At 42.2% G+C, this 21,171-nt stretch overlaps 3 protein-coding genes across 7 annotated transcripts; 1 reads left to right on the top strand and 2 right to left on the bottom strand.

Annotated features, from left to right (window-relative positions):
* Positions 1-177: 177 nt before the first annotated feature.
* On the top strand, positions 178-3,391 carry LOC127778695 (glycine-rich RNA-binding protein RZ1C). The gene is made up of 3 exons (XM_052305319.1): positions 178-265; positions 376-544; positions 2,252-3,391. Exons 2-3 carry the CDS (start codon positions 434-436, stop codon positions 3,068-3,070), a joined length of 930 nt encoding a protein of 309 aa, XP_052161279.1. The 5' UTR covers positions 178-265; positions 376-433; the 3' UTR covers positions 3,071-3,391.
* A 268-nt stretch (positions 3,392-3,659) lies between these two features.
* LOC127778694 (probable D-2-hydroxyglutarate dehydrogenase, mitochondrial) lies at positions 3,660-11,129 on the bottom strand. Of its 4 annotated transcripts, XR_008018552.1 has the most exons (17): positions 10,912-11,129; positions 9,668-10,026; positions 9,389-9,490; positions 7,718-7,765; positions 7,477-7,547; positions 7,082-7,200; positions 6,664-6,759; positions 6,444-6,553; positions 6,266-6,346; positions 5,856-5,956; positions 5,311-5,419; positions 5,006-5,111; positions 4,835-4,920; positions 4,611-4,736; positions 4,146-4,241; positions 3,863-4,053; positions 3,660-3,747 (listed from the first exon to the last, which is right to left on the bottom strand). XR_008018552.1 is itself a non-coding variant. In XM_052305317.1 (16 exons), the coding sequence occupies exons 1-15, from the start codon at positions 10,988-10,990 to the stop codon at positions 4,155-4,157; spliced, it is 1,680 nt and encodes a 559-aa protein (XP_052161277.1). In that variant the 5' UTR covers positions 10,991-11,129; the 3' UTR covers positions 3,758-4,056; positions 4,146-4,154. The 4 variants fall into 4 exon arrangements, 3 of the variants coding, with proteins under 3 accessions (XP_052161277.1, XP_052161276.1, XP_052161278.1); XM_052305317.1 differs by lacking the exon at positions 3,660-3,747 and having other exon boundaries at positions 3,758-4,056; XM_052305316.1 differs by lacking the exon at positions 3,660-3,747 and having other exon boundaries at positions 3,758-4,053.
* Positions 11,130-17,250: 6,121 nt separating this feature from the next.
* On the bottom strand, positions 17,251-19,604 carry LOC127779913 (uncharacterized). 2 transcript variants are annotated; one of them, XM_052306844.1, is made up of 3 exons: positions 19,149-19,604; positions 18,951-19,034; positions 17,251-18,122 (listed from the first exon to the last, which is right to left on the bottom strand). In XM_052306844.1, the coding sequence occupies exons 2-3, from the start codon at positions 18,960-18,962 to the stop codon at positions 17,469-17,471; spliced, it is 666 nt and encodes a 221-aa protein (XP_052162804.1). In that variant the 5' UTR covers positions 18,963-19,034; positions 19,149-19,604; the 3' UTR covers positions 17,251-17,468. The 2 variants fall into 2 exon arrangements, with proteins under 2 accessions (XP_052162804.1, XP_052162803.1); XM_052306843.1 differs by having other exon boundaries at positions 18,951-19,604.
* Between the last annotated feature and the right edge of the window lie 1,567 nt (positions 19,605-21,171).

Here is a 21,171-nt window from a genome sequence, read left to right as displayed (position 1 = left end):
GGTAACGTACCACTCCGTGGGCCGGACCAGCATTAAAGCCCAAAAATATCCAATCTGTCTCGTAAAGGGGGCTCAAAACAAAAAGGCCCACGAACCAATTTCCCACGTGCGCCCCGTGCAGCCCATCTCCCGACCATCTCTCTCTCTATATATAGAAAGCCCCAGATTTTTCTCCTCTCCTCGCCTCATTCCATTTCATCCCCTCCTCTCTCAAAACCCTAATTCCCCGACCCGAGCAAGCCCTAGGTCGCCGCCGCGCCGCGAGGTAGGTCTCGTCTCCCTGGAGCTCGCGGAGGCGCGAATTGGTGCCCTGATTGGTTGGTGCGCGTTTCGGGTTCTGAGGGTTGGTTTGTTTTTTGGGTGGTTTTTGTGTAGGTTGGAGGAGTTGGATTTGGGTCTGATTTGATTTGGATTGGATTGGGCGTGGTGGGAGATGGCGGAGAAGGAGGTCGGGAGGATCTTCGTGGGCGGGCTGTCGTGGGACACCACGGAGCGCACGCTCGAGCGCGCCTTCAGCGAGTACGGCAAGGTCATCGAGACGCAGGTATAATGATTGAAATAAATCTTGTTCAAGCGGATGTGCTTGAGCCACTTTTCGTGCGGGAGGATTGTTTTGTAGGGTCGAGGAACGAAGGTTCTTTTTGCTTAATTTTTGTCCAATTCTTGTCTGTTTATGCATCGCATGGTTCCTAGGCAGTTCCTCATGGATTTCAATTATATAGTTTAGGTGATAACGTTAAGCGGTAACCTCTTGTTAATTTGCCTCTTTTGATGAAAAGGTGGTGTGGTAGATCCGCTTTTTGTTGGCCCGATTACGTGATAAACAGAGTCCCGGACTATACCTTAACTTGAATAGAGTATTGATGAAACCGCCTTTAGCAATCAATTAATTTCCATTAAGAAAAAAAAATGAAGAAGAGTAGCAGGGGAACCATGTTTATTGAGATCCACGAAAAAAGGTAAACTGTTGCCTGCCTGTTGTAACTGGTATGTATATGTATTAGGTTATTATAGGTGGATAGCTAATAAAGTCCTATCGATTGCACGATTACAGGAATATAAATGCTCTACATAGCTGCCAAAGATGGAGCACAGGGTGTTTATTTTGTTTCTGCTTTTAGTAAATGCTCTTTTGGCTTTCTTCATTTTCATTCTAATAGCAATTATTGATTTTCAGAGCCTGCAGTCCCTTCCAGTTCTATATTTTAGGAAGTTAATGAAGTTGAAGGGAAAAGAAACACATTAATCAATTGGTCCCATGGTTATACATTTTCGGGGTGATGGGTTCAGTAAAAATCAATTTCAAGTATCCACACTGTTAGTCAATTGACAGCTGTGCTCTGTTTTGTGGGCAGAAGCAGAGATCTGTCTTTGCGATGCTAGTTCTGATAACTGATGTCAGCTTAAGATTGCAGCAAATGAATTATCATTGCTATTATTAATGAATTCAACAGAATTAAACATGACTGGGAGTGTGGATGTGACATACAGCAAAAATTTTCTGCATAATGGTTCTGGATCCATTTTGATAAGAAAGGCAGAGGCAGATTTGTTTGAATCCTATGATTAGTCAGGTGGTACAGATGATACTGCTCTTTACATGCTCTCATTTGCCTGGAAGACAATTATTCGGCGCCTTGACATTGCCACTTCCTTGAAATGGACATGCTTAACTGCGCATGACAAAGAAACAGCAGAAGATAAGAATTAAGAATTAGTTTAGATACTGCAAGTATTTTGCCTTGAAGGTATATGGCAGACCCAACTAACATCTGACCATGTTCTTATTAGAACTTCATCTGTAACTCCTTTCTTTGCATCTGTAGTGCTGGCCAAATACTTGATCTTTGTGTCAGTTTGTTTGATGGTGAGCTTACCTGTTCCTGCAGCACATAAGACACAAAGAAGCCTACATGTTGTTTTGGCAGTGTGCAGTGCCTACCGATATCCTCTAGACTCTGGCAACTTCAAGTTCTGATCTGGAGATCACTAGCATACTGTACCATTGGGCAGTTAACAGATTTGAACTTTCATAGGTTGTTTGAACAGTGGTAAAAGGGGATTTGCCTGTTATCCTTCCAGAGTTGTCTGAGATGGTTTGACTGGTTGCATGCATGAAATTTGCTTCAGCTGTTGTCACTTCATGTGTCCCAATTTGTATGTGCATGCCATTGTTAGCGTTTGATTTTTTAGGTTCATTATCATATACAGTTGCTATGTACCCATCAGTTCACTTTCATTGTATGTATAGGTCGTATTGGAAAGAGACACAGGCCGCTCCCGTGGATTTGGGTTTGTTACATTCTCAGAACCTCGGGCTGTGGATGCTGCAATTCGGGGAATGCATAATGGAGAACTAGATGGCAGAACCATTTCTGTGAACAAGGCTCAACCTAGGATGAACACTGATGATGGCTATGGCTATGGTGGTGGTGGTGGCGGTGGCGGTGGTACTTACTCATCTGGTGCTAGAGGTGGATATCGCGGGGGAGGTGATGCAGTTCCCTCTGCAAATGATGACTGCTTCAAATGTGGCCGTGCGGGACATTGGGCTCGTGAATGTCCTTATTCCGGTGGAGGTGGGGGTGGTAGAACTGGAAGGTACTCTCCCCCTTCCAGATATGGCGGTGGAACTGGTGGTGGACGTGGTGACCGCTTTGGAGGATCAGACCGTTTTGCTAACCGCTATGTTGATGACCGATATGATGGTGGGCGCTATGTTGATGATCGCTATGGTGGTGGTGGACGTGATCGATATGCTACTGATCGCTATCCACCAACTGCCGATCGTTTTACAGGTGACAGATATGGTGCTTCTGATCGTTATGCATCAAGTGGATTTACCAGGGAAAGAAGCTATGAAAGAGATGGAGGACGGTCTGGTGGAAGTTACTATCGTGATGAACCTAGAGGCTCTGGTGGTTATGACAGAGGTGGCATGCGCATGGGGAGTGGTGACAGATACGGGACCGGTGGACCTGCTCGCTTTGCTGGGAGTTACAGAGATAGGCCTGCCCCATATGATCGTCCCAGCCGGGCAGCAGCACGCACTTATGATGACCGCTACTGATGGAGGTTACTTCGGAGCATTGCAGAAGACCAGAATTACAAATATATGTTCCAGTTCGCAGTTCCTACTTTATTTGCCTTCCTGTATTAGTACATCGACTCTTTGAGTGTTGTTCTTCCATGCAGTTTGTTTAATTACTAGTGAGACAATAAGGCAGTTCTTGAATTGTTAGTATGTTGGCACATTAAGCTCCAGGCAGTGGGTGATTCTGATTCCCTGTTATCGTGGTACTGTGTAATTACCCTCCAGTGTAATAATCGTGTTCCGAGTGTGCTGTCTTATATAATTTTATTCTGGATAGCCTTGAAGATTACTGTGACACATGTGGTTTCTGGAACCTGGATAGATGTTACATCTGCTGGAAAGAAAATTCATACTGTTCTTATCTGAAATGCTCATTTGGCATCAACATTCCGTAGTCCATACTACATGAGATTTGCTCTTTTCTGATAGATATTATGGGCTGAGTAGAAATGGTGTTATCAGGCCTTATTTTTGTTAAGACAGTGGTAATCAGTGAGGAATGTATGTCTGCTCCCAGTTTTAGATGAGAACAGTTCGTTGAGATCAGAAGGAGCAAACAGAATCATGTACATTCAAGCATATGAAATGCCACACTGCCAAGCTTCAGCTTCACGCATGCATCATTGAAGTAGTGAAGTATGCATCCCGCAAAACTGAAAGAAGAAAAGCAGAATATCATGGTAGAATTTATTTCTAGTTGCCAGGTTCACATACTGGAGATGAGTAAATGTACATCCGACAACAGCATATCCGAAACTGTTACAGCACCTGAAATTTATTAAGTTGCTGGGTTGGCTACAATCCAGTGCCGTTCTAACTGTTTATTATAGTAAATCAGTTGAGTAGTGAGGCAGTCTCTCTCACGATCACCATGTCCATAATGATTCACTTCTTCGCGATCACCATCTTATTCTCTCCAGGATGTATTCACTGATTTGTCTTCTGTAGCTCCTAGTAACCTGCTGGTATATAAAATGAACGCTGGAATGATTAAAAAGCACGCTATTTTGTGTTGGTTGGTAGATGGCCGATGTAAGAACAGAAGACTTACCGTTTCCAGCTACAGGACGGACTGTGGGAGAACCTTGTAGGGGTTCAGGATTGAATTTGGGTCGAGCAACTTCTTGATGGAAGCCATCAGTTGCACCTGGCAACATTAGAACATTAGTTGCACAATTAAATGGCAATACATAGCTAGAGCTTAATGGAGAATTCAATGTCAAAGTTAGGTTGGTCAAGTAATGCACAATGAGGATTACTCTGAAGAAAACAAACAAACAGGCCCTAAGCAGGACGAACAGCCCTTAATTGAAGTAGTTAGCCAACATAAATAAGCAGTCCATGGTGACTTATTGTTCACTAAGAAAAAAAAAAACATAAATAAGCAGTCCATGATGACTTATTGTTCACTAAGAAAAAATGCAGTTCATGCTTGCATAAAATTCTTCGAGACAGACCTTCCACAGAATGACTTATTGGTGGATACCAAGTTGGAAGGTAATACGTAAGGACTTACTGCCTCAGATGACTTGCTGTAGTGAATCTTCTCGGCTTTCATTAGACCCAACCCATGCTCTGCACTAATGCTCCCTCTCTGTTTGGAGGTCCACTCGTAGACAAATGGTTCAATTTGTGCCAGCATCTAACATTTTAAGTAAAGCACCCAAAATAAGCAGGCTGTCCACAATCTTGAGATACCGAACTAGCTTGACTACATCTAAATTAAGTTACGAACCACACCTTGTCGCTGTACTTTGTTGATAAGATGTTCAGATGCAGGTTCCCATCACCAAGGTGCCCATAGCCCAATACTTGTCCCATATCACCTACAAAAGAAAGGTAATCAGTAGCTTATACACTATTAATGGCACAGCCAAGTAGACAATATGGCACAACCAAGTAGACAATTACCAACACGGCTGCGCATTTCTTCAACAATATCATATAGCTTCTCTACGGGTATGGACAAGTCATACTTGTAGACAGCCCCAACTTTGACGGATGCTTCTGATATACCCTACAACAAAGACATACTAATTTCAATGATTTTTGCCCATTATTAGACTGATTACACGAGTAATCTTAAAAGGTGAGGGCATTTGATACAACTAACTTTGGACCTGCATTACAAGGTGGTAAGGACGTAAGGTTTCATTTGTTTATTAGATGCTTCAACTAAAGAGAAAAATTACACATAAGGCTAAACATATGATCACCTCACGAATTCTCCAAAAATTAGAGGCTTGGCTAATATCTTGTGCTATAACTCCATCAGCTACCAGGCCATCTTCCATTGAACGTAACAAAAAAGCTTCAAGTTTGGCTCTACAAAAGAAATGCAACATAATGACTGGATGATAGCACCTCTGCGATGTGGAAATCTACATAAATTGTTTTCCAGCATAGCTACATTTATGTTATTTCAAGTAGAAATAGTAAATGTCAGTTCATAATGACTGATATGTTAAAAATTCAAACTAGAATATGCTCCACGGACCATTGGCTTATACACTCAGGACCACATTTTTCTCAAATTACTTTCTTTGCAGCCCAGAAAGCACTAAAAGAAGAGAAAAAAGACACACCCTACACCTTGATGAAAGTCTTAAATAGATCAAAACGTCGCAGGAAGAAAACAACCAAGTTAAATTGCAGTAGTGTTCTCCTAAAGATAAAATCAGTGGTAACTTAGAATTAGCAGTAGCAACTACTGACATTGTTAGTTTATTACGGTAATAAAGAATTAGCTACAAGAGCTTACTTATCATATGACTCATCACTTCCTGTCGTCTCGATCAGAACATAAAAATTGTACGGTGATACAGGTAGAGGATTGTGAACTCCTTCCAAATATTTCATAGCCTTCAAAACCAAATAAACTATCAAAAGCTAATCTATGTACACAAGCATACATGATTAGTAAAACGTATTTCTTATGTAGAGCAACACAATAAAGAAGCGCAAGTAGTTTCTTCTCGTCTGCTAATTGCATGAATAAGGAACCCAAGATATAATAAATTACATTAAATTGATCAAAATTGGCAATGAACTCACAACTTCCCTACTTTACAGAATGTCAACATGGGACTTAAAATGAATATATAAACATATTTGCATGTAATTTCTTCTCTATGATGTGTACTATGCGCAAAAATTTGCTCGTGTAAGTACCAGATTAATACAATGACGATCCATGAACTCAAATGCAGAGAGAATCTCACCCAGGCTCCTCCTAGCTGCCAGTAATAATTTCTGGATACACAAACAGTAAGAAATCACTATCTTCAAGATCACATACACATGAAGATAAAGGGCAAACAGAGCCTAGAAACGAACCGCCTATCCAGACCTGGCAGCTTATGTAGTCATTGCAGGAAAGAAATGCAACATTAGTTGATGGTAGCTTTGCAGGAGTAAGTATTGCAATTTTAGTGACAATTCCTAGTGAGCCTTCACTTCCTGAACAGCTGGAATTAGTTAGTGTATTCATTACTAACCATTGAAAATAATCAATGTAAGCATATAGAGAACAGTTGAAAATAGTTATTGTACGAGTATCCAATACTAACCAATAAATAAGTGCTTCAGATCATATCCAGTGTTGTCTTTCCTTAAAGTAGTAAGCATATCGAGAACAGTTCCATCGGCCAAGACAACTTCAAGACCTGAATAGGACGAAATAACTCAAGGGTCTCCTCACAGTTGTCTTTTAAAAAAAGATAAATGTGCAGCAATTTTATACTTGCAAATTGCAATTCAAAGTCTTAGGGGATGGGTGGAGGGGGTTCTCTCCAATCCCATGCTGCCATGCATCAAGAACTTGTTTCAATTGTAAAATAATTTAGAAAAGGATATTTCTATAAGAATAACAGAGAGAGAGAGAGAGAGATTATGAGGAACATAAAAACCCCTTTTAAATGGAACAAAGGGACAGCAAAAGTTCAAAATACAACTAGCATTCGGGAAAAAGGAACTGCTTTAACTTACCAAGTACACTTCCATGAAGTGAACCGTAACGTATGAAACGTAGGCCACCGGCATTAGTTGAAATGTTGCCACCTATGTGACAACTACCTTTTGCTCCCAGGTCAAGCGGCATAATAAACCTGAATAAGGAAGTGATAGAGTATCTTGAGTTTTCTTTCCTTGCAATAAAAATAATCATAGATGGATTTTACAAAAACACATACTAGAGTAACAAGAATGACAAAGGTACTGACAGTGGCATACCACAACCATCAGTTGACTATGAGCAGACTAATGAGTATGTGTGAGTATTATGAAATCCAACAACTCAAAATAGCCAACAATATATTTATGAACATAAGAAATCCAGTGAACATAACTTCAAACAAAATAATAATGGAAATAAGACAGGTTACCCCTTATTTTCCACATAGGAGCTTAAATTCTCCAACACACAACCAGCTTCACAAGTAAGAATACCATTTACCTACAACATATAATAGCCATGCTCAGAACTTGACAGCTGCTACGTGAAATTTTTCTGTGATTGCTCATAACAATGGATAGATAACATCAATCTCAAAAAACCAATCGATGAGCAGATCACAGAATTCAACATATTGAATACAAACAAAAGAAACTGTACCAAGTACCAACATTGTCAAAGGTTATTATTTTGTCCATACCACCAAGGCTGATGATAACCTGCAAACAAGGGGGGAGCACTTGTGATCTCAGGGCTTAAACATAAGAGCAGTAGTAAAACAGAGAATGCAATTGAACTGAAAAGGAAATGTTGGATAGTATAGGAAGACAGGATACTGCGAATATTGGACAACTGTATTGAGCCTCAGGGGGCCGATATATATAGGAGTAAATGGGGAAGAGATAAAGAAGGATTACAGATATGGAAGGAATCCAAACAAACCAATCCTATCCTAATATGACTCTAACTACCATATACTCTAACATCCCCCCGCAGTCCAAGCGTGAGCAGTGCGGACACTTGGACTGGAGAAGAAACCGGCAAGAGTGCTCAATACGGATGATAGCCCTTTGTGCCATAGTCGACGTAGCCAAAGCGAAGGGACGATGACACGGCCGGCCGGCGAGGAGACGGCGACAGCCGCGACCCTCCAGGCGGGGATGGGGTGGCGCCGGTTGGAGGGGACCCAGTGGCCGGCGAGCGCCGGCGCCGGCACCGGCGGCCTCAGATCCTAGTGGTCCCGAGCGGCGAACGTCCGGTGAGCCGGCGGAGGATGGTCTCAGCAGGACAGGCGAGGTGGTAGGCGAGGACCGGCGGCGGAGAAGCAGCGCCGGGAGCTCATCCCCTCGGTCAACGGTGGTGCTGGAGACGGAGGAGTCGGGGGTTGCAGGAGGAGACCGGTGCCGGAGGTGGAGCAGCTGAGCTGCGTCGTCCATCTGTCCATCGGGGCGCGATCGTCGGCCAATGGAGGCGACGACGACGGCAGGGCCCATCGGTGAGGCCGGCGGAGCAGAACGGACGCTGAAGATGAAGCTGACGACGGGCGGCCTGACGGTGATACAAGAGCGCCGCGCACGGAGGTCAGCAGAGGAGATGCAATCTGTTGCTGCTGCTTGACGACGACTAGACTCGACGAAGAACAGTCGTGGAGATCGATCTCTCCAAGACGACGACGACAGCGACGAGGAAGAAAAAAATAAAAAAACGGGTGGCCGCCCCCGGGAGATCACTACTCCCGGGGGCAGCGGCGGCGGAAGCGTGAGAGCGGCGCTAGATCGCCCGCTCTGATACCATGTTGGATAGTATAGGAAGAGAGGATACTGCGAATATTGGACCACTGTATTGAGCCTCAGGGGGCCGATATATATAGGAGTACATGGGGAAGAGATAAAGAAGGATTACAGATATGGAAGGAATCCAAACAAACCAATCCTATCCTAATATGACTCTAACTACCATATACTCTAACAGGAAACAAAGATGTAATTGATATGCATGTTACATCGACAAGTATAATAAGAGATTCTATAAACTGGATTGAATTTTGTTATCAATGAAGTAAAGATAATATTAATCACAAGAATGGAAACTGAATGAGTTCAAATAATATATACTGCGTTTATAAAAATCTAATTGATCATGCAAAAAAAACAGTTCATCATGTGTCACAGTACAGGACAAAGTAAAAAGATCACCAAGGCAGCATCAGCAACTGAAAGCAATTCGATAGAAGTAGGATAAATCCTAGAGAAACAAGAAAACTAGCTGAAGCAAATTCGGACCTAAAATAATTACCAAATAATATATCTTATCATTAAATAGAGCTTGTGCTTTATAGTTACCTCATCATAAACAGGCACACTGCCACCTACAAGACCTGTGTTCCCACCCTGAGGGACCACAGCCAATCGTCTGGAGTTGCAATAAGAAAGGATCTTAGAAACCTGGAATAGAAGAACGGTTTAATAAACAATCTGAACATGAATTTTGTTGCGTCTGAATCTTAATACAAAGATACGCAAGTCTTAAGCATATTCCCCCAAAAAAGAAGATTTCTTTTATTGTCTAACCATGAATAGAACTGAACTAGAATAAGTGAGCTGGAGAAAAAGGAAAAATACCTCCGCAGTACTTTTTGGTAAAAGCAATAACTGACTTGAACCCTTGTATTTACCCATCCAATCCATATTTGCAACTGCTACTCTGTCTTCATCCTGAACCACACCACTCTCACCCAAGATACTCTTAAAGTAGGAGACATCATCAGAATTCAGCACTGAATATGCAGGATTCCTCTGAACATGTGCTGCTGCAGAACTGAATGAACGCTTCTGGACTTCAAAATTCATGCGTGCGCTTTGTTGTGTGTCATCTGTTTCCACATTAGTCCTGAATCCATACAAAGAGCGTTGCTGACCTTGAATCGAATAGAATCTGCTAAAAGCATGGTTTGCGGCTCCATATTGTTTAGGATACATGCCTAGAAAGCAACATTGATCATAATATTTCAGGTAAAAGCATCTCATGAAGTTACAGGCATCATCAGATATATTTATTGCAACTCAACTTTGGAGTTTTAACAAAGCATGGAAACTAGTGATTTTCTGTCTGATAAATTAAACTATAGGAACAAAAATGCTATAAAAATAATTAAATTGTACAAGATTATTTAGGAAATCTCAGAAACCTTAATGCTTTCACCATGTCGAAAACTAGTTGCGAACCTACTTCAGCTAGAAAGCTTGGAGCATGGATAGTGCAAACAAGGATATGCGACTGTTTCAACATAGAACTATATAAAGACAATCGTACTTGCATTATTTCCAATGGATGTGATGCCATATATATTCATTTTACCAAGACATTTAACCAGCGAGAACAACCTCTCCAAGCCCATATACACAAAATTCGAGCTAATGAACACACGTCTATAATTCTTTCTAGTACACAACGTACTTATGTACATTTAACTACTTCTTACCGCAATATGCTTATGTCACCCTAAACAAAATACTCATACCAAACTAAAACTAGAATCCGATTGCAAACTAAATCCCATTTAAAACAACAAAACACACCCGAGATTTTCTCCTCGGGACTAAAGTGAAATCATCCGAGATCACCAACCACCAACTGCTGTTTCAGATTTACAGCGTATGTGTTGCTGCAACTCAAAGTTAGTAGTTCACAGTTCACGTTCACGAACCACAACCACTCCCCAGTCCTCACTTCCCCGCACCGCACACACAGCGAGCGAACGGCCATGACCGACGGGATCGTTCGAACCCTAGCAGGGAGGGAGGGGGGAAGAGCGATCGAGCGAGAGGGTCATGGGCAGGAGAAGAGCAAATTAAGCCAATCTCACCTCGCGCCTGCAGTGTCTCGCCGGCGGCGAGGGGCCCCAGGTGGCGGCGGAGGAGCCCCGCCGCCGCGCGCCTCGCCATCCCGCTCGTCTTCCGAATCCGCGCGCCCTCGGAAGGAGGAGGGAGAGGTGGTGGCTGGGGGGAGCGAGCTCGAGCGTCGAGGGCAGCGCGCGCGGCGTCTCTGCCCCTCTCTCTCTCTCTCTCGAAGAAGAAGAAAACAAGGAAGTGAACGCTGTGGAAGAGAGAGAGAAGAGGCGTATGGCTTTGTAGCTTGTCCAGCTGGCATGATCTAGTCATAGTGACGTGTAAAGTTCTTATCATTAATTTTTTTTTAAAACACATTACGAATATAAACGCTTGCATGGTGGAACGATTGTAGCAAGGAGTCACGTGGAGGGGATGGAGGGGGAAGAAGAGGCCGAGAGGTTGCATTGTGACTCCTTATTAGTACAATCGTTCCACTATGCATGGCAGCGAAAGATGGTGCATCCTAAAGGTTACTGAGACAATAGGTGGGTCTCACATGTCAGGCGATGGTGGATTCGACGATGAATGATAAAATATGTAGTTTTGTCATTACAGATGAACTAAATCTTTAGTTTTATAAGAGGTCCTTAAATCAGTAATTTTACGATGGATTGCATAAAGTATATCTACTACTGAGAAATTTAATCGTACTTGAAAACTAAGATGGCATACTGAAATCAACTCGTATGAGAGCTGAGGACGAGAGCGGGCGAAGTGGACCTCATCGCACATGGACAGGCGAGCATTCTATGTGTGAAATCCATCTCGTTCTTGCGTGGATCCGGCCCCGTGTCCTCTCATCCCTCCGCCCCCCCCCCCCCGAGACTCGGAAACAGCTGCGCCTGTATAGCTAGCGATATAATACTACTGCAATTACGCTATAGGTTAGGGTCCCGAGGTGGGTGGGGTGGGAGGGGGAGGGGGAAAGGGAGGAGTTTGCCGGCTCTAGAGGGATGGTCGGGGGAGGCGGTAGCCTGGCGGTGGGCGGTGGATCGAGCGGGCGGCGAGACATCGGAGCCGTGGGCTGGAGGAGAACGGTGGGCCAGCGTTGGTGGCGGGGGGCATCTCGTCACCGATGGCTCGGGGAGAGGGAAAAGTCAAACGACTTATATTATGAAACACAGATAGTATTATACCTGTTGGCTTATCAGTCGTAGCCGAATTTAAATTTTAAAATTGTTGATTTTGAGTGATTTTATAGTAGTTAATTTTTTAGCATTTCTTTAATTGCTAATACCACACATAAAAAAATTATCTATAAATAATTATAAGCCATAGTGCTTATTACGAAGTAGTTATTGTAAACCATGGTCCGGGTTCTAATTGTTTTGCCAACAACTGATTTTAATCCGTTTAGTGAAAACAAATAATTTACGCAACTACTAATAATGTTTTATGTGCCATTTGATTATTTATCTTATCGTAAACATATATTAGTGTTGCTTATTTTGTCGTGACTTACCTTATCATTGAATGAACTTTAAGCATGATTTATATTTACACTAAAATTTCAATAAGATGAATGATTTTTTAAAAAAAAAATCAAAGGCGTAAGACAATCCGAAAAATAAACTTACGATGGCAAATATTGAAATCAATCTGTACGAGAGCTGGGGACGAGAGCTCGGAATCGCTGAAGTCCGTCCGAGCTCGTTCTTGCGTGCAGTGGATCCGACTTGGAATCAGCCGCGCCCGACAGCTTAAGCGAGATAGATACACATATATATTGCAAGAATCCTTGGTAGGAAAAATTGGGTGTCTCGGTCGCGCCCCCCACCACACACCCTAGGCCCTGGTACATACGCCGTTGCAACAAATCACCCACATATTTTAGAAACTCTCTATTAAAAAAATTCGTTTCATTTTTTTTCACAAAAAAATATTTCACCTAATATACTCACAACGTTTTATTATGTATAGATCAAATGTTTGCAGTGAATTGAAACTTTTTTTTAAGAAATCACCCGCATATTATGTGAACTCTCTATTAAGGGAATTCGTTTCATTTTTTATTCCACAAAAAATATTTTACCTAGTGTACTTATAGCGTTTCACTATGTATGGATAAAATGTTACCGTGAACTGAAACATTCTTTTACTATTTGCTGAAACATTGTTTTTATATAGGGTGAAACAACGTCCGATTTAAATGATTGAAACATTTTCGATCTACTTAGTGAAACAATTTCGATATACTTGGTGGAATAGCGTGCAACATTTAAAAATAATTTAATAATAAACTAAAAAAATTTCGTCGGAATATATCAATGTGTGGTCTTGTTTAAAGATTTAATTGCAACGAATTTAATGGTGTAACCGGATCATGATTTGGATAAATAATTTAAGAGAAAAAAATAGTTTAAAGTGGTTTTGCACGCATGCATCATGCTGCATCATGCTGACGTCAGCATGATGCATGCGTGCAAAACCACTTTGGGCGTCCGATTTTCCCACCCGAGATTAGGCGCCTGATTCGAGTTGCCTCCTATATATTACGTCTTCGTCGATCGATTGTTTTCTACCTATTTCAGTAGGTTATAAGACGTTTTGACTTTAGTCCGTTCCAAGTTCAAATATAGTAATATTTATAATACTAAATTAGTATCATCAAATCATTAATTGAATATATTTTCATAATAAATTTGTCTTGGGTTAAAAATGTTAGCACTATTTTTTTTATAAAATTGGTCAAACTTAAAGCAGTTTGACTTTGACAAAAGTCAAAACGTCTTATAACATAAAAACGGTTTGACTTTAAACAAAGTTAAAACGTCTCGTAGCCTGGAACGGAGCGAATATATATTTAATCATCTTCCTCTCGATCGAGAGATAACAGTGTGAGAGAACCCACGTACGTGTGAGGCGCAGCATGATGATGACGATGACGACCTCATCGCCCCGATAATCATCGCCACCGCCGCCGCCGCCCCCAAGTTATCGCCACCGCCGTGGCGGCACCCGTTGCCGTCGATGATGACCATCCACCGGCCGTCGTCCCACGCCGCCGCCGCCGGAAGTTGGGCGAGAAGATACGCTCGCTCCTCTGCTGCGTCTCAAGCGCAGCAGCATGAACTAATCATGAACACTTAACTTGTTTTCTGTAGCTTAGCAATAGCATGCTCAGACAAGCTAGGCGTTAACCCTACAAATTAAATTCAGTGTTTTTGCCATGCTAGTCCATTCGATTTCTCAATTAATGAATCCTTGCGAAGAAAGAAAAAAAAGCCTGAATGATGGCAGGGCACAAGTGTTTTTTTTGTTGTTCAGCCTTTCAAGTTCACGTAGGTTTGGAGTTTGAGCTGCTGTGTTGTAATTCTAAAAAATTCAAAGATACTCTCGGGAAAGTGATTTCATTTCTCGAGGGGATATCCGCTCGTTTCGTGAATGCAACCTAAATAGTCATAAAAATATATAAAAAATTAGCAACATAGATTAATATGAAATATATCACTCTATAAACATGTAAATTTAAATTCAACTTCTACAAGTTGTAACAAAAATAACAAATATAGTTGCAAATGTGCGATAACTATTTTCAGTTTAATTTATTATTTTTGTTGCAATTTGTAGAAGTTGAATTTGGTCATTCATGTTTGTGGAGTGATATATTTCGTATTAATCTATGTTGTTAATTTTTTTCAAATCTTTTGATAACTATTTAGATGGGATGTCTCCTTGAGGGATAAAAATCCACATCCGGTACTCTCTATATTAGCCTTTTTTCTTTTGCTAGGTCAAGGGTGCGCAAGTGCCCACCTAGATATACGTACTACGTCAAACGAGTATATTCATAAAATAAACCTCCAGTGTTATTGGATTCAAAAACTGCAAGCCAACGTCATGATATATTACTTTCAAATATATAATGTGTAAACTTTTTCCCATTCACACTTTGATTCATCCATCACCTCAATTCATTGGTGGAGTCAGTGGCATCGTCGAGTCCGGGCGACGAAAAGTGTTTATGAGCAATTGAATTTTTTTTGCATGTATTGCCGAAAAAAATGAGTGAATACGCTAGCGGCAGAGCTCAGAAGGCCGCCTACCTACTTAGAAAAAGCATTTTTGCAGACGTGGGGATGTTTTTTCGCAGGCGGATATGACCATTGGAGCTAAATGACTGCCTACAAAAATATAAACGGGCTGAAGCTCGTTATCCGCCTGCGCAGACCACTTAACCGGTCCGCCTGCAAAAATACCCTCTTATGTGGTCTGCCTGCGAAAATTAACGTTGAATATAAATAGAGGCGACATCGGCCGATTTTTTCTAAGTCTCATTTCTCCTCTCATCTCCCGTTCCCACTTCCCCCTCCCCGCCACCTCTCCTCTCCTCTCCCCTCCCCTCCCTCTCCCCTCCCCAGCCATCGGCTGGAGGCGGCTACAGGTGGTGGCGACGCACCCTGGCACGGACAGCAGAAGGGGCGGACGCGGGGCGGCTGGCGGCGGCTCCCCTCCCTCCCTCCCTCCCTCCCTCCCAGATCTGGCTGAAGGAGGGAGAGGGAAGCCAGTGGCTGGCGGCGTGGGGCGGACTGGCGGCGGGGCACGGCGTGTGCTCGTCGGCCAGCGGCGGCTCCCTTCCCTCCCTCCCTCCCAGATCTAGCCGAGGGGGGAGGGGGAGGCCGGTGGCCGGCGGCGCGGGGCGGACGGCGGCGGGGTGCGTCTATACGGCCGCGACGGCGAGGAGGGTGGAGGCGGCGGCGTCTCCCCTCCGTCCTCCCAGATCCGGCAGCGCAGAGGGCGATCGCGACGGCAGCTACCGGCGGTGACGGCAAGGAGGGTGGAGGCGGCGGTGTTTGTTTTGATTTTGAAAGTTAATTTGTGATGCGTTTGATTTGATTGTGAACTACTATGATACTTCTATGTTAATTTATGATGCTTTTTTGTGAATTTGATTTGGTTTGATGGGGAATGGAAACTGGATTGGATGAAGGAATGGGAGAAGAATGAGAAGCTGCTGCTACCGGCTGAAATGGTGGTGGGCACTGGGCAGTGGCTGCCCATTTTTTTTTAACGCTGGGAGCTATTTTCACAGGCGGACCAGTTGTCCACCGCAGGCGTTCGTTTGCAGGTGGACCAGTTGTCCGCCTGTGAAAGCCTGTTTAGTCTGCCTGAAAAAAATGCCTTTTCTAGTAGTGGTAATTCACCAGCCCCGGAGGTGGCTCCACCGTTGCCTTGATTCAACAACGAATTTCATTTGTTCTTGGTTCTATTATCCTCCATCAGACGTGCATCATCGTATTTGTAAATTATGACGAAAACGTATCAATGCCACCAAACAAAACTCTAGATCCCATCAGCGCGTCCCCTCTCATCGCAATTCTCTTACCCCCTCTTATTCTCTCTGGCTAGATTTTAGTACTGTGACATCATCAAATAACTCTCCCTCTCTCCTTCTTTACCACGACCTCGCTCGGCCGTCTGTGGACCATGTTCTTTGTGTTCCTCAACTTTCTTGCATTTTCTTCTCTTCTCAATCATATTCAATGTGGAAGGTCGTGCTAAATGGATATAAGGCACTAAAATGGACAGTGAGTGAAAATTGATGTTATGCCCCACCAGTCCCTTTCAATTGGGTAGAGAGTTTTTTTTTTCCTACAAAACATTATTATATGTTAAACCTTGTTATATTTATGGCACCATATTTTTTTAACAAAAAATAGTCGGCATATATTTATATTGTAAGTTACTAAATTACATATGTAATTTTAGTATATTTACAATGTAAGTTCCAAAATTTATAGGTGTAATTGTTGTGTAAGTGGGGTGTAAGTGAGATGTAATTGGTGTGTAAGTGTGACGTAAGTGAGGTGTAGATCTGTATAAAAATACAATTAGAGAAACAAAGTCATTCATTGCTCTTAACCAACGTGCTTTTGCTTCAGATAGCGGCAGCCATGCTTGGCTTGGGTAACGAGCAAGTAAAGCACAGCGAGGAGAGGACCAACTGGTGCCGACCATCTGTGTCCAAGGTTGGAATTTTTGATCATTTCGGTCCCTTCCGATACGATATTACTTTAGCCAAATTTTTTTTATTTTTTTCATAAATTTTGATAATATTTATTTAAATTCAATTAAATTTTGTTCAAAATTTTGGACCGAAATTTTGGCATTTCGATGAGGCCCGATCGAATCGGCCTAACCGATAGGATTAACCCTATCTGTGTCAGCCTCGGTCAACAGCACGCATCTGAGCGTCAATTTAACGGGTCTTGTACCACTTCGGTCGATAGCACATATCTTAACACACAGATCCAACGCACCAAAATTCGACTGAAATCACATCAAAAAGATGCCGACATAATTTTAGCAAAGCCGTATATATATTTAAAGAAACATAGTATAAATACAAAACTCATATACACGTGCGCACACATGCACACCCTATGTCTCTGTCCCTATAAGAATCTCCATATGACTATTGGGGTGGATCGAATATCCCATTGTCACGCACGGGCAATATGGCTAGTAAAAAGAATAATTAAATCCTATAAAAAAAGAATAATTAAATAAATCAATTTTCTCACCCCGGCTCTCACACACGTACATGGGCCTTTGGTTCATACGCAACATGTCTCATATATACCAGCGACAGGTAGGCCGCCTCGGCACAGGCAAATAGCAGGAAGATCAAGAGGAAAGCCCATTCCAACGATGCAGCAGGAAGCATCATCGAAATACGGAGCAGAAAGGAGACGAGAACGAACGCCACGGCCATCACCATTCCCCTCTTCTGCACCTTGGTTACGGCGAGTTTACGGGCGGCCGGTGCCAGGATGGAGAAGATGGAGAGAGCGAGGCTCGTGAGCAGGCCGAGGCAGATCAATGCCAGGTTTACACTATACAGTGCGCCGCCGGCGGGCAATCGCGGCGGCGGCGGCAGCGCTTTGGCCGCCGCCGTGAGGTTGGCGAAGAGCAGAAGCGACGCCGACGCCGCGAAGAGGGACACCGTCTGCACGCTCTTGGAAACGCGCTTCGCGTCGTCGTCGTCGCCGTCGCGCGACACCTTATGATCACCAGCTGCGGCTGCCTCGATGTCTAGCGCTTTGCCGCCCGTCGCTGCTGCATGGGTGTCGGGTGCCCGTGGAGGAGATGCGGATGAGGATGAGGATGATGATGGCCGGCCCCTGCTTCGTTCAGCTTGGTCTGGTTCCCGAAGGAGACGAAGAAGCTGATGAGGACGCAGAGCCTGCAGCTAGCATAGGTTATTCAAGAGGCAATTGAAAGCTAGCATGAGCAATTTTACGGTCCTTAAGAAGTTACCATGAGGTTCCATTTTTTTTATTGTAAAATTGGTACCTCATATTTTGAGGTTTTAAAATCTTACACCAAATTTTACATTAAACTTTTTGGTACCTCATAGTATCTCTTAAAGGACCGTAGAATTGCTCAAGCTAGCATAGCTTGGTCTAGACTTTTTGGCTGTGTGTATATAGATAGAGACCGGAGATATAACCCATTTCTATTATCTAAAAAAGAGAATTGAAAACGTAAGGCCGGAAAAATGATACACCTATATATAAGGGGTGTGTAGCCAGAATTTTCTTAAACTTAGAGCTGAACTAATCTTTATCTTACATATTATGAGGTTTTAAAATGTAATTTGTAAGGGATATATAGGCTCAGGAGTCAGGAGTAGGGCTACAGCTCTAGCTACCCTGCTCCTGTTTTCCTCCACTGCATATATATCACATACTTTATCCATGGCAGCAAGGCCGGTCCTAAATATAGGGGACCTAGGCGAGATAAAATTCGAGGCTCTGTATATCTGTATTTGAACGTATGCACTAATAATGGTTTTATTCTAGTGGAAAAGGTATTGCTTCATGAAACTTGGACTGCATATGCTAATCGTGGGAATATTATAGTTCCTTAATTAAATTTTTCAGAGGAAAATATAACACACTAGCTTAGCTAAAAGGAAAAAAGAGCTGTAGCATCAGCTAAAGACAGCATTTTCGCACGAATAATTAATAGTATAAGATTTGGTAGGAGTAACTAAAGAACAAAGGCACACCTGGATGCTCATGGTTATGTAGAAATCAAAATAGTACAAAGAAGAATATGTACCTAGAAGCCAAAATCCTCAATCTTAAATAATCTGTGAGAGAAGTAACAAATATTACAAAGAAAAAAAGGTGCATTGCCTTGAGAAAATTAGTGCATAGGAGAATTACAAGAAACTTTTGGATCGAATCCCTGAGGTTGGTCTTACCTTGGAGAATTATTAACCATGAAGATAAGAAGGAATTACTGGTGTTGATCGTGCAAAATTGACAGAACAAAAGGCCCTTCAACGGAAACGCGGGTGGAAAGGAAGTATTGACCCATCTCCCAACATGAACTCTTCTTAAAAACAAAATAAGAAAAAATGGAGCTCTTTGCGCTCTTTTGACAGGAGTTAAATTATTCATATCTTTTGTGTCATAATTGGATAAGGGGTTGGGATCGCATGGACGACGTACCAACGCCGTTGAAGTCGTCGGAGCCTCGTAGCAAGGGCGAGAGGTGCAGCACCGCCGGGACGGGGTTCAGCAGCGCCGACGGCAGCGCTCCGGCCTCCGGCGCGCCGCGATGGATTGATGCCCGTCGTGTTGGGCATCTTCTTCGGCGACGACCCTGAGATGGCGGTTGACGATGAGCTGGCCATGGATCGAGTCATCGAAACGCGCAGCAGGTGTGTGCGCGTCTAGGGAAGGGATGCTTTGGCCTTTTTATAGAAGCAGTACTCTGCTCTCTGTGTGTTCCTTCTGAAGTCCGTGTGCCGTTTCGTCTCTTTCTGAAGTCCCGCGGAACTGTTCAGATTGCAGTAAAAATAAATCTTACCAATTTTGGTAAGATGATAATATTGTCAAAATTTTGACAAGATTTCTGATGTATTTATTAAATTTGACAACAAATTAAACGTAGACACTTATTTTTATTTTACAACTTTTTTAAAAAAAACATCAAACTGTGAGACATAATAATCGAATCATACTACTGCAGCCACCGAACCCTGTTGTCTGACAACAATAGCCAACTCAGGCTGTTTAGTTCCAAAATTGGTTTAGTTTCAAATTCTTTCTTCAAACTTTCAACTTTTCCATCACATCAAAACTTTCCTACAAAAAAACTTTCAATTTTTCCGTCACATCATTCCAATTTTAACCAATTTTTAATTTTGGTGTAAACTAAACACATCTCGGTTTGAACCAATCAAATAAAAATATACTCCCTCCGTCTTAGAATATAGCAATCTAGGATGGGATGGCATTCCTAGATACATTGTCCTAGAATGTGATGACCCATCGTATGTTACTATATTCTGGGATGGAGTGAGTATTACCATATAGAATAAATAAGTATTTTCTATCTCTACTTATCTCTCTTTTTCTAATGTTACATTGTATCTTTATACATTATAGCACATGTATGTGGGTCTAATCTATATGGTTTACTTTTACTATATATATTGCGATGCCCTACTTCTTACGCCCTACTAAATATAAGAGATTTTGAACGGATAAGATGCTCTGTTTAGATTCGTAATAGTAGAAAGTATCTCAACCGTTCAAAATCACTTATATTTTAGGATGGAGAAAATAAATGTATCGGTGTGCAAGGGAACCCCTATAACCCTCCAACCCTCCATGGGCATCCACAATGTGGTGAAAAATTCAGCCAGCTAGTTCTATTGTGCACCTAGTCCATAGGAAAAAATATATACATATAAACTACCTATAAAATAAATAATATTATCTATCTTTACTTCTCTCTTCTTCTAATGTTATCTTGTAGTATCTATATACATTGTAGGAATTGCTATTGTTAAAGTTTATATATGTGATCTCATCTATATAAGATCATTTTTGCATTAACGATGTCCTTACCGTCCGATTGCTCCATCAAAATACCTCTCATATGGGTGAGGGTGGTCGTGTGTCAGAAAATGCGATTTGAATATTCGAGCACACAGCGTAAACTATTCGAGCTCTACTGCCTCTATAAATTTTTATCAGCATGAGGGACGGGGCCACAGATCGTCCGAACTTACCGAAGAAAACTCTATTAAATTTTTTATGTTGTTAAATTAATTGATGATGAAATTTTTTTAGTAAATATTATTTATAGTGAAGTTTGCACATATTCAAATATCCACTATCTACACAGTACGTACTAGGCATAACGAATGGCATGTTTACTTTGATGTCATTTTCAACCTTGCCAAGTTTTAGTAAAGTTGTCAAAAAAAAATG

The sequence above is a fragment of the Oryza glaberrima genome, chromosome 7 (assembly GCF_000147395.1).
Source record: "Oryza glaberrima chromosome 7, OglaRS2, whole genome shotgun sequence".
NCBI lineage: Eukaryota > Viridiplantae > Streptophyta > Magnoliopsida > Poales > Poaceae > Oryza > Oryza glaberrima.
The sequence above is the reverse complement of the archived record's forward strand: the minus strand, read 5'-3'. Positions and strand labels throughout refer to the sequence as shown.